Raw genomic sequence first — 12,636 nt, 5'->3', positions numbered from 1 at the left:
AAATGAATTTATCGGCCGTTCGATTCAATTTGCTGGCGGTATAATCGCCATTAATAATTCAACACCAATCAAGTGTGGACGACAAAGTTAGCAGGATAATTAAAACCCAACAATTGGCAAATGGGGTTGGCTGGAGAATTGCCTTTGGGCTTTGGGACTCAAATTACACGTCATTCGACGCAAATAGATGCAGCCGGTGCGCTGAATCGTGTAATTGCATCGCCGGCCGACGGATATTTGATTGGATTCGGTCTAATGGTAAATCAACATTGTTGGTTGCAGTGCAGAATTAAGCTCCTAACAATTAAGTGTAAAATTTTCATTGACGAATAATTTTGCCAACAAGATTTGGTTTCAAAAATTAATTATTTATGAGAAAATGCTGAATTTTAGTGACATGGTGTTCAATAAGTTTTAAGTATATTTAATTCTTGATATGTTAAATAAATATAGGAATAATATGATCATTATTGCATTTTATTAATTAGTGCTGGCTAAAATTAAAACCACGTGGAGCGTAGCTGAAGCTTTATTACAAAAATATCGACATTTTTTTGAAGACATATTAACGCTTGGCTAGGCCTATTATTAAGTTAGTTATCAATTAAATTTAATGAATTTCAATAAAAAGCAAATTAGCTAAAAATAAAATAATATTCTTGTTATAAATAAATTTCTTATTTATTTCCTATAATGTAATTTAAATCATTGTGAAAGTCTATCTAATAAATTATATTATTAATTATTAATTTAAAATCTATACTCATTCTTGAGGATAGTGAGCTGCATTATTTTGATACAAAGACTAACACTGTGTAGGCATAATTTTTTTCTCCGACATTGAGAGCAAAACCGATCGATCTGGCGGCGTCTCTTCAATTTTCCTCTCAGCGTGGAGCTGACCTCGTCCATCAGCGCAACAACACGACTTATTCATTCCCGCGTATATGCAATGATTGTTACGTTTAAAGAGTCGTCCATGCACGCCGCGGACGACGAGTTGCCGAGTGCGACTGACGTGTGTATTTTGTAAACGTGCATCATGTAAATCAGATTTGGTGCGCCGCGAGAAAACTGTCACCTTGTCACGAGCGTTTAGAAATGTTGTGTCGCTCTTGATTCTCGCCGCCGCCGCGACTGCAAAATAAATATAACGAACACACACACAGCAAACGCCCTTCCTTATTTACATATACGTTTTGCCGGCGTGTCTTGCTGGCCGAAAAAGGAAAAGAAAAAAGTGGAGCCTGGCGCCATTAAATGACTTATCGTGGCGTGTATGAAGCGAATAAACAAAAAGCTGCCGGCGAAGAAACAGAGACTTGATTGTACACAAGTATGCGTGAATCACCATGAGAGGCGGCAAAATGAATTCATTTTTACCCTTTTTCGTGCACAAAATTTGCGCCGTCCTCTGTTTTCCTAGGCCCTGTGCAATTTGAAGCTACATTCATTGCATTACCGCAGAAACAGGAGCTCATTTTTCGGTCCGCCGGGGAAAATTCGCGAGCTTGTTTCGCACGGCTCGCTTTCTCTCAGTCTCCATTTCCATGAAGTAATTCGAATCGTTTGCGCAACGAGTTCTGTCAAGTGCGATTTTTTCATTTGCCGTTTTTTATGATGCTTTTTTTGTTCCAATTTGTTTCGTACACCATTTTACATTTTCTACATAGTCCACGGTGGTACAATTTGTTTTGAGTAAAATTTATATATTTTTCAATCCATTAAAATAATGGTTTGAATGACGATATTAAAAATGTTGATCAAAATATTTGTTTGTATGCAAAGCAATTTTCATTTTACTAGAAATACAATGCATGGTTTTTTTAACCTCCACAAGGAAACGATTATAAAAAGCAGCTGAATTAAGCAGCTTCTAAACTTAGAATTTTTTACATTTTTTTTTTTTAATATAAAATTGTATTTCTGTTCTAATTTTGCTGATCATTATCAATGGCAGAGACATTTTATGTAAAATGTTATTCTTTCCCTTTAGAGCTAAACAAACCACACAAAATAAAGATGAATTAATATAAAAGATAAAATAAAAAACATATTAAAAATGTCTTTTCAATCTTTTTTAGGCATTATGAAAAAGTATGGACTTTAATTAATAAATTTTTATTTCTCCTTTAGCTGCAAAGCATGGGCAAGCGGAATATAAAATCAACAAATATAAAAGTGCAATTTTTAATAACAAATAATAAAAAACTTTAAAAAAGCCAAGGTGATGCTTTAAAATACCTCTAACGTATAAATTTGTGCTCTAATTACACAAAATTTTAATTTCGCCAAGGTATTAGAGAAGAAATAATTAAATCAAAATTTCATTTTTTTTTTAGATAATTTAGAGGATACATATTTATTAAACATAAAAAATCTGCCCCTGAACTTTTTAATGTTATCATTCGTATTTGCGTTGAAGATTTAAAAGTAAATCAACCAAATATTTCTCTGCCAGTTTTTCTCTTCAATTTAATTTACAGCACTCAATTGAATGAATAGAGAAAATATGAAATGTCCAACGAAACAATTGTTTGCAACTTGCAACACGATATTTTTTGACACGCAACGAAGTTAAAATATGCATTTCACGGAAATTGCCACGCTGAAAAACGGCTCATAATCGCCAACAAACTCCACGTTTCCAGACGGAAACGCATATAAAGTGGATTGCTTGCCGGCAGCACCGAGATATTCAAAAATTTATATTCACTTTTGCCGGCCGGCGTTTCAGTTTGTAATCGCTCATGCAAAAAGGGCGCAGAGTCGAAAAAGGTCGACACGCTACAAGAGTCCACAAATTTGCCTACTGGGGTCGATTTCGTCCGTCAACCGCCGCAAAACGAAATGTGGAAAAAGCGGCTGCGAGAAACGAATGCAATCGATAGGCCGGCCGATGTTTATGTCACGGGGGACGACGGTCTCACCGTCGGCGCGCACTTTCATGCATAGGGACGGACGGACGGACACTCTGCGCCGTACACACGGACAACTCCCACACGCACCGCCGGCTAAATTTGTAACGCGCAACCGACCCGCGGCTGACACACATTGCCCATGCACGCACCGGGCGACCGAAATGAAAAGAATATTATTTGAAAGAGTGAATTTTTAATTGATTATTTTTTTTAATAAAATGTTATATGAAAGAATTCATTTTTTATTTTAATTTTATCTCCAGAACCGTATTTACTCGAGCGAAACAATTTTCATTCATTTTCCTCCCTGGGGCTTCAATATTTGGGTCACCTTCGCGTTGGAACCGAAGCAATTTTATGCAAGTCTGATTTTCCGTCTGCGGGTCTACCGGGACTCGGTGTCCTTTGTTTGCTGTCAGCTTTTCTTCCTCCCTGGTGGTGGTTGGAAGAGGTCTTGGGCAATCATTTTCCCTACGCCGCTCGCTCGCTTGTGAAACGCACTTGTCACAAATGACCTTTTAAATTTTATAAACGCTACCACCTAATACTTATTGCTAGAAAAAAATAGTGAGAAATATTTATAATATTCAACTGGAATTTTAATGTTTGTCTACCTCATTGCACGAAATCCAGAGTATATTTATTAGAATTTATATCTGGGCAAAAACATGTTGTAAAATTATTTTGCAAAATTTTGTAAATTTACTATTGTAAAATCCCATTATATCTAAATTTAATTTCTGAAAATATTCTATATTCGCTCTTTGATTAACAGAAGGATATAAGAAGCTCAATTGTGAAAAACCAAAAGCAAAGCAGAAATTCATAATTCGTTATTAAAGACCTAGAGCGTATTACAATAGAAAAATATCAGAGTAGGAAAATAGATCATTTAAAAAATTAAGCTGATTTAATCTTTGCTCTTGTCATAAGAAACAATATTAATTTATAAAAAATAAAATAATAATTAAATTAATATTTAATTTACAGAAAACATCAATAGTTTTTAAAATTTACTTTGGTCGACTTTATTAAATTAAAAAAAAAAATATTTGAAAAGTTTTACTTAATATTTTAATCATATCTTAATATCAAATACTCTGAAATGAAACAAAAAATTCATTATTTCTTATTTCATAATTCAATACTATTTTTTAAATAAATTTAATATAAATCCCAATAATAGTTTGAACTGAAGTTATATTTATAAAAAATAAAAACTTTTGCACCGTTTAAACAGCTACGTTTAGAAGGGAATTATTGAGAAAGACGGTGACTAAAAATGAAATTATATTTGCTTTGAAAATCCCTGCTCCAGATATTGATTTATAGGGATGAAAACAGGTCAATCTTTAGAGAATAGAATTTCTTTTCTAAGTATATTTTAGCAAAAATCAGGATATTTGGGGGCTGGATTCAGCATTTGAACTCATAGTGGTGGCAAAATTTCCAGAAAACCGGGTTAGCAGGACCCGGAACCGAGCGGGGGGTTTTGGCTCACGGCGGCGCGAATAGGGCGTGTAGAGCGGCGCGGCTGCCAAAACCACCCCCGATCGGTTCACGCGAGCCGCTTTTTTGGCGGCGCCGGGGCCCCGAGAGGCCCCGAAAGCGGCGCCGGGGTTCAAAACTCACCGAGCAAGAGCAATTTAATGTCTTTGGCTGCCTGAATGCCGTCCTCTTTGAGGTTTTTCTCAATCTGTTTGCTGCGGGCCAGGGCCGCCCTCTCCTCCGCACTCAATGCACACCCCATTTTTCTGATCGTGTTAATGTTTGCTGCGGTTCAGTTCAACACGGGTCACGAAACAATTATATTCGGCACTCGCTCGTCGCTGGTCGGCACTATCGCCGATTTCGCATCCCTCGGCAGGCCTGTGGTCGGTCGTCCGTCAGTGTCGGTCGATCGGGGCCGAACGAACCAAGGCACACACCCTCTGCCTCTGCTGCCGAAGCGGACGCACTCGCCGAGCCCCCAAAGGCTGCTCAAACACTAGTACTCGGCCACTAACCCTTCCTCGCGCTAATTACACTCAGCTTAATATAAAAAGCAGGTCCATTTCAGCCCAACCAGAGGCACCAGTCGTGAATACAAATGTCGGAAAGCCGACCGACCGCCCGAGAGTTCAGAGCAGTTCCTCCAGTTGCCCTATCCTATCTGCGTTTGACAAGTGACTCCAGCACCATCTGTTGACGACCGCCTCGTGCGCCTCGCCGGTGCAGGCTCACGTCTCGGTTGCCTATGCTGCCTCCGAACAAGGGGCTCAGCAAAAAGCGCGACGCCAGCCTCGGGGTGGCCCGTGACGTCACACTCAATTCATTGACTTTTTAGGGAAATTGCCCGGGCGTTCCGCACCACCATCTGTGCGGCGCCTCTCGAAACGCCGGCTTCCCACTCCGGCACAACAGAGGCACCTACAGCTTTTTCACAGGGTTAAAAATATTACATTTAATTCTTTTCCATTAACATTTTTATATTATTTTATCTGTTTAGGTTTATTTGTCAATCTTATTATTTACTTAGGAATCTTTAAAACATAAATTTCACTCTGGTTAATTGGAAATAGATAAACAAATTTTCAGATTTTGTAAGTAAAATCGTATTATTTGCATCTGATTAAATTTATCATCACAGAAACACATCAAACTCAATTTTGCCACGGTAATTTGCTCTTGTATTTTAAATTAACATATATTGTAATCCAATGCAGCTTTTTTGTCAGTTCAATTTTGTGTCATCAGTGTGTGATTATAAATTGTTCACCATCTCAGCAGCACATCATTCACATGGTTGTTATTCTTCTACCATAAAAAAACTCTGCTCATTTAAGTAAAAAAATTTACCGTCGTAAAATCTTAACAAATGTAGTGATACAAAATCTTTGTTTCATAAGTGGCACTCAAAAAATCATTTCTTAAACAGCAAATTACAAACGGCTCGTTTGCAAGTTTAAATTTCTATCACTGCACCGTTAAAATTATCTTTAATAATCCTTTTTATACAATTATCTAGATGTTAAGTTACAATCTTGAGTTTGTTAGCTTATAAACTGTACACATCTATTCACAGGAAACAGTAAATGTTCGACAAAAACTCGTCCAAAGGGCTCTAGCGCGACCAAAACGGTGAGAGTTTTGCGGTATAAAAAGCTTTGGCAACAATTAATTTATCTGCTGATTTCTACAAATTTTTTTGCAAATAAGCCGAGATTTTTTCAGCTAGCCAGAGATCTTGGTTGAAGGAGAAAGCAGTGTGAAAACAAAAAGATCTCTCTAGGCAACCCAAGGTGCAACGCAATGGCAAAATAAAATTGTGATCATAAAAATATTAGATCGTAAATAAAAGTAGGCTTGCAAGTAGTGCGCGTAGAAAATTCTTCCACTCCAAGCATCTCGGTTGACACTTGGAATTTGATATACAAGATAATTTGAGGTGAGGGTAGTTCTAGAGCTCTTCCAGATCCTCCGAGCTAGCAGAGGGCGAGGTACTTACTAAGGTGTCAAGGAGATCGCCGCCAGCAGTGTTGGTGGTTGACTGTCAGCACCACGGTCAGGGAATAGAGAGCAGCTCATCCAGGTTGGCAAAGGCACATGAGCCGAGACCTGACCGTGACATCAGCGAAACTAGTTCCTGCGCGTGAGCTCGGGCTATTTCTAGAGGTGGTCTCCGGGGAAGATTTTTTGATTCTGTATTACAAAACGAAGCATTTAAAATTTACTAAAATATGTAAAAATTAGTTCTTTCATTGCAAAAAAGTCAATAAAAAATTGAAGATAAAATTGAATTTCAAAACGCAATTTTGTAAGTATTGGTAATTAGAAGAACTAAAAATTAATTATTTTTGGAAACTTAAACTCACGCAAAATGGCCGAGTTGAGTGCTGCACAAACTGGTTCCCTCTGCTGAGGGTCAAGCTGCCAGCCGACTGGCGATTTCCACGGCTCTGAATAAGCCAAGAGCGAGAAAGCATCCTGCAGCATCTGGTTGCTCTGGGGGTCTCTATTCACCTCGATGCTCAGGGCGTAAAGTTCTCGACCAAACGACAACATCCTTTCGACTGCTGTCTTGGATCCACCGCACAGAAGACCTTGCTTGGACTGATTCGCATTATTCGTGTCAACCTCTACAAATAAAAGTTAAAATTTTCCCTTCTTTCATCAAAATTCAGACTAACCCATGTCTTCGTGACCATCTTGATGACAGCCGTTGTTGTGGTTGTTCGCTTCCATGTCAACATCAGTCTCTCCATTCAAAGAGTTTGAGTTTTCCTCTGAGCCTTCTTTTAAATTAGATCAAATTGAATGTAAAATGTATTTAAATTTACCACTTATGTCTGAAACAGGGGAGGAGAAATTTGCTGCTAGATTTGAACGAGGCTTCTTGTAGCTTTTGGTAGACTGAATCACCGACTGCTGCTGAGGTGTTCCGATACGTGGTGGCGTCTTAAATTAAAAGCACCACGTAATGAAATAAAAGTTTTTAATACTTGCATCTTCACATACCTGCGAGTCTGAAACGTCAACACCGCTGACCATTTCAATGAACTGCCTGCACTTGAGTAAAAACATGAGCTTGGCGTCCGATTCTAGGAGCCCTGGATAAAGACGCTGGGTGTCGGCAATGGCATCTCCAATTTTTCCAGCCAAGACTAGCCTTAATATTCCTAGAGTAAATCAATTTGTGCATAAAATTAATGCCGTAAAAACATTTTCTGACATACTTTGTCTGTTTCTTATCGAAGTAATTTCTTCGTTGAACTGTTGACCAGAAGACTTAGCGAAGGCCTCGGCAGTTGAGCAGTACCCGTGATGTACCAAATATGAACACACAACCCTAAGCATTATCATTTTAATTCAGTACAAATATTAAGAATGGAAATTACTTTTGTAATGTGCTGGTCCATTGGCCAGGGGGACCAGGTATGGTATAATTTTGAATAGTGGCCCTAGTTCTTGCTCGCAGAGCTTTCATTTCATCCTCCAGGTCAAACACAAAAGGCTGCTGCCCGAAGTTGGCATCTACCACTTCTCCAGGGGTTTGCAGTCCAACGGTTGGATACAATTTTGGCTAAAATGATAATACTTAAATTGCTTTCACTTATATTAAAATCCGTTTTTACAGGTAGGTCTGTGAAAGCGACACCAAGGTTGTGTCCGTTCTTAGTGTAGAAGCAAACACCGTCTATCAAATTTATTCCACACCCAACGACATCTCCTGTTGTGAAAGTTGGGCCATAGGGCTGCCCAGTTCCAGAGGAACAAAACGAGTGGCCGTCGTCTCCGTGGTAGCCATACGAGTGTTTGTCCCATCCTAATAAAATAATTGTCAATTTTTTTTTTACTTACTTATTTTTAAATATACCTGGTAATCTGTTCATGTTCACGTTTTCAGCAGATAAGCCAATACCCATGTACCTGGAATTTTTTCAATAAATATCAATTTTCAAAAATAAAGCAAAAATTATATTTACATACCCATCCCTGCCTTTGCTGACTATTTTGACCTCAAAGTAATACAGGCCACAGGCAGCAGGAATCGAGTGTGTGGCTCTGACACTGGCTGCATCTTTGTGTGTTTTTCCATGGCCTGAAAGAGGTGATTACACATTTAGCGTTTGGAAGTCAAAACTGCATCATAAAATGCATGCGTTTCAATGCCGAGATGCCAATGACACACGTGACGTCATTGTCATCAGCTGATCTGCGTCTTAAAATTGTTCGAACAAAATTATTTGATTTTGCAATTAATTTGAGCAAAAAAAAAAAAAATATTGAAAAAAATCATGGATACATAGATAACGAAATTTATTAATGCGAGCAAATTTTTTAACGACCCACACGAGGCTCTGTAAAAAATTTACGCAATGGAAACTTGAACCAATCAGCCTTGGCAACAAGGAACAAGGCTTCTGTAAATTTAACTTGCGACACAAGTGAAAACGTCTGAACCCTTCCGAATTCAGTGCGACAAAGTCTTGATTGATTGGTGAATTTATAACTGCAATTAAGTTAATTGAAGAATCGACACAAATGAGTGACAAAGTCGAGAAAGTTGAAGATGAGAGACGAAAATGAAAAGTCATCGGAATTAGGTTGAACAAAACCTACCCTTGTAGTGGACCCGGAGGTTGTTTTGTGACAGTCCGATGTAATTGTACTTGTCTTTGGGACTCCAGCATCGCGGCAGAGGTGTTTCTTCTTCATTTACCATAGGATAAAGTTGTTTAAGACGATCAATTGCAGGCTCAGAGGCCTGTCCTGTGTTATTTAGCGAAGCCATCTTGTACTAACTGGGAAAGTTGTGACGTAGTTACCGTACGTCACTGTGACCACCGCGATCAGCCAATAAGATTATCGGAACAGCTCGTGCTCAAGAACCAGTAGCCAATCGGAGATGTGACATTAAATTTGACAGTGGACGCGGGAACATGCTGTTTTTATGTTGGCCAGCCTGAGAGACGCATGTAAACAAACCTAAAAACAACAATTTTTTCGATTTTATTTCTGCCATCGGAGAGAGAAAGAGAGATTATTGTTTTCTAAGTTTATGGTTCAAAATCATGGATTTGAAAGAAATTTTGAAGTTAAACCTGCGGCGTTTGAGGAAGAAAAAGGAGCTTTTGGGACAAGAAAACACATCATTCATCAAACATGAAAACAAGCTTTTTCTTGAATTGATGGAGAGCAGCAAATCACCCGCTGATCCAACTCTGCAAGCAATTCCTCAGTTTTATTTCAAGGTAAATTTAATTTTTTTGTATTATTAAAACCACACTTTATTTTTTAAAAGATGAATTTAATTCATGCGCACAAAATTAAATGGAATTTTCTTATTTTAGTTGCCTCAGGATGATTCGTCTTTGATTGCTCAGAAATTGAGAGAGGAATCGCGAGCAATGTTTTTGCAGAGAAAAAGCCGTCAGTTGCTTGATAACAATGAATTAAAAGTATGAACATAAATACTTTCTTTTTAGTGTGTAATAAATAAATTTTAAATTCTTATATTTATTTACAGGCACTGTGGGTACTTTTAGACAAACACCATACTCCTCCATTATCAGGAGATGAGCAAATGATTAATTACCAAGACTTCCTCAAAGTTGCTGACTTGGCAGGACCTAAGAGCAGGTATTCCATAAGATTTTTTTCCTGGAAAATAAATGATAAACAACAAATTCACAGGGCGTACTTTAAACCATCTGTATTCGCCAAGCTGCAGACCAAAGATCCATTCGGGCGAGTCTCAATCATGGCCCTGTTTAATTATGTTATGAGAAAAGTTTGGCTTCAGCAAACCAGAATAGGTCTCTCCTTGTATGATGTCACTGGCCAGGGATACCTTCGAGAATCAGTAAGAACAATAAATCGGAAAATATTCACTTAAATATAATAATATCTGTGCAGGACCTCGAAAACTACATTTTGGAGCTGCTTCCAACCTTGCCACAATTGGATGGCCTGGAGAAATCATTTCATTCATTTTATGTTTGCACTGCTGTTCGAAAATTTTTCTTCTTCTTGGATCCTCTTCGAACTGGAAGGATTCGGATACAAGATGTACTTGCCTGTTCATTTCTTGATGACCTGCTTGAAGTGAGCTTTTTCTATCCCACTTGCAATGTAAATTAAAGGTGTATTATTAGCTCCGAGACGAGGACCTGCCTAAAGACCTGCAGGACGCAAATTGGTTTTCCGCACCTTCAGCTTTGAGGGTTTACGGACAGTATCTTAATCTAGACAGAGATCACAATGGAATGCTTAGTCAAGAAGAACTGGGAGGGTGTGTTAATATAATAACTGTAAGTTATATAAGCATTTTATAATTTGATTCTCTGTGCAGCTACGGAACGGGCACTTTAACAGCAGTGTTTCTGGAGCGAGTTTTCCAAGAATGCCTCACTTATGATGGTGAAATGGACTACAAAACTTACTTGGATTTTGTTCTCGCCCTTGAAAACAGATCAGAACCACAAGCTTTGCACTACCTTTTCAGAATTTTAGATGTCCAAGGAAAAGGCCACCTTGACATTTTCAGCCTGAACTATTTCTTTAGGGTAAGCGATGGTTAAAAAAATAAACCTATTTTTTATAAATATGATCTTCTTTTAGGCCATTCAACAGCAGCTCAGATTGCATGGTCAAGAACCAGTTTCCTTTGAGGATGTGAAAGATGAAATTTTTGACATGGTCCGGCCTAAAAATTGTCTGAAAATTACTCTGCAAGACCTACTTTCATGGTAATTCAAGTATTATTTAATGTCACACTCACACAATTTAAAAATGACTTAATGTAGCGGCCATGGAGACACCATGATCAGTATTTTGACTGATCTCAATGGATTTTGGACCTATGAAAACAGAGAGGCAATGGCAGCTGAGTCGAGTGAAACAATCGAGGGATGAGGGTTGACGTTGTAAATGGATTTCTGTGTGAATTAAAGTTCTACAAAATTAAAGTGCAATCGTATGTAAATATTTATTCAATCTAAAGTCCACTAACATTAATTAAATTTTTGAAAAAAAGTATGTGCTTGACACAGTTTCACTGTATTATTAATTTAAGAGAGTTTCTTATTTGTCATAATTCAGATAAAAAAAAATGTTATTTGCTCTCAAGTTTCTATTTTGGCTTATTTTTCCCATAGGTAGGCCCTTGCACAGGTTAAACACAGATAGAGATAGCCAAGATAGGATACCATAGAGTCACGGTTCAGCTTTAATTTTTAAGGTAATTTCGTAAAATATCATTTAAAATATAGAAACTAGAAACCATTGGAGTTAAAAATTTGTAGCGAGTTATTCATGGGATATGAAAATATTTTGCGTTCTTCAATTTATATTTCCTTTTATATAATATATTTTGATAAAGACAATTAAAATTAATGAGATGGTAATTATTCAGGTACAGCGCTATTACTATTATTAAAAATATTGTATGAGATCAAATTTAATATTCATGGTTATTTATTTGTTAAATTTTTTATTACCGCTCTTGTAATCACTCTACATGACGTAATATTCCTTATAGCTTTAATTTAGGTGAAATTGATTAGAGCGCTAGATTAAAAAACATTCTTAGCATAAGCGATCTCACTATTAATTTTCAAGGAAGTTTTAATTTTAACTTTTGTCCTGGATTTGCCCTTAATGCGCGTCAAATGAAAATTAGTGTGGCAGGGTCTGAATCGGGGTGCGCTGGACGGGTGAATTTTCCATAAAAATTTGGGTCAGCGAGGTGCATTTCAAGATATCGTGCGGTCTGCTGGATATTAAAGAGCTGAGTCACACCAACATAAAATTCGTGCGTCGGCCGAAAAACTTACAACCGGTGTATTTATTTTTTGTCAGTAAGAGAGCAACACGGAAAGAACTGATGTACACGTTTTATTCATTAGGAGAATCGATGTCTTTTGTGTTTCGTTCGTAGAGGGCAAGTCATGTGTGGGTTGATGGCCAAGCTGATTGATTGGTTGTTGAGTGCTCTTGGTCTAGTTTATGAAGCAGCAATACAAAAATTAAAATAATACAATAAAAATACGATTTTTTTTTAAATATTTATAGGATAAAAAAATAAATGAGCGGCCACTATATAATTTGAAAAAAAAATTATCTTAAAAACACTTGCATATTTAAGAAATTTTGTATATATTAAAAATTGTGTACCGGTACCGACTTCAATCTGTATTATAAATCCTCTTTTAAAAAGGTGAATTTTGAGGAA

The 12,636-nt window shown here is 37.4% G+C and overlaps 3 protein-coding genes across 5 annotated transcripts in view; 1 reads left to right on the top strand and 2 right to left on the bottom strand.

The window, feature by feature from the left end:
• LOC132196594 (guanine nucleotide-binding protein G(o) subunit alpha) overlaps window positions 1-5,136 on the bottom strand; it is a 36,639-nt gene extending 31,503 nt beyond the window's left edge. Inside the window, exon 1 of the mRNA XM_059619357.1 lies at window positions 4,554-5,136. Coding sequence (XP_059475340.1) covers window positions 4,554-4,671 — 118 coding nt within the window. The 5' untranslated portion in view covers window positions 4,672-5,136. The remainder of the gene's footprint in view (window positions 1-4,553) is intronic.
• Window positions 5,137-5,437: 301 nt separating this feature from the next.
• LOC132196482 (ran-binding protein 10) lies at window positions 5,438-9,218 on the bottom strand. Its single transcript, XM_059619173.1, has 11 exons — window positions 9,024-9,218; window positions 8,391-8,502; window positions 8,278-8,330; window positions 8,036-8,226; window positions 7,799-7,983; window positions 7,637-7,749; window positions 7,419-7,579; window positions 7,241-7,358; window positions 7,091-7,192; window positions 6,776-7,039; window positions 5,438-6,602 (listed from the first exon to the last, which is right to left on the bottom strand). Exons 1-11 carry the CDS (start codon window positions 9,193-9,195, stop codon window positions 6,466-6,468), a joined length of 1,608 nt encoding a protein of 535 aa, XP_059475156.1. The 5' UTR covers window positions 9,196-9,218; the 3' UTR covers window positions 5,438-6,465.
• LOC132196484 (serine/threonine-protein phosphatase 2A regulatory subunit B'' subunit gamma-like) lies at window positions 9,199-12,488 on the top strand. Of its 3 annotated transcripts, none has more exons than XR_009441766.1 (10): window positions 9,199-9,655; window positions 9,755-9,862; window positions 9,931-10,043; window positions 10,098-10,266; window positions 10,320-10,508; window positions 10,559-10,695; window positions 10,756-10,969; window positions 11,025-11,152; window positions 11,210-11,379; window positions 11,561-12,488. XR_009441766.1 is itself a non-coding variant. In XM_059619174.1 (9 exons), the coding sequence occupies exons 1-9, from the start codon at window positions 9,476-9,478 to the stop codon at window positions 11,316-11,318; spliced, it is 1,347 nt and encodes a 448-aa protein (XP_059475157.1). In that variant the 5' UTR covers window positions 9,199-9,475; the 3' UTR covers window positions 11,319-11,518. The 3 variants fall into 3 exon arrangements, 1 of the variants encoding a protein (XP_059475157.1); XR_009441765.1 differs by having other exon boundaries at window positions 11,210-11,383; window positions 11,565-12,488; XM_059619174.1 differs by lacking the exon at window positions 11,561-12,488 and having other exon boundaries at window positions 11,210-11,518.
• Window positions 12,489-12,636: the final 148 nt, after the last annotated feature.

The sequence above is a fragment of the Neocloeon triangulifer genome, unplaced genomic scaffold, assembly GCF_031216515.1.
Source record: "Neocloeon triangulifer isolate White Clay Creek 2 clone unplaced genomic scaffold, ASM3121651v1 ptg000012l, whole genome shotgun sequence".
NCBI classification, from domain to species: domain Eukaryota; kingdom Metazoa; phylum Arthropoda; class Insecta; order Ephemeroptera; family Baetidae; genus Neocloeon; species Neocloeon triangulifer.
Note: the sequence above shows the minus strand (reverse complement) of the source record. Positions and strands in the feature narration are given on the sequence as shown.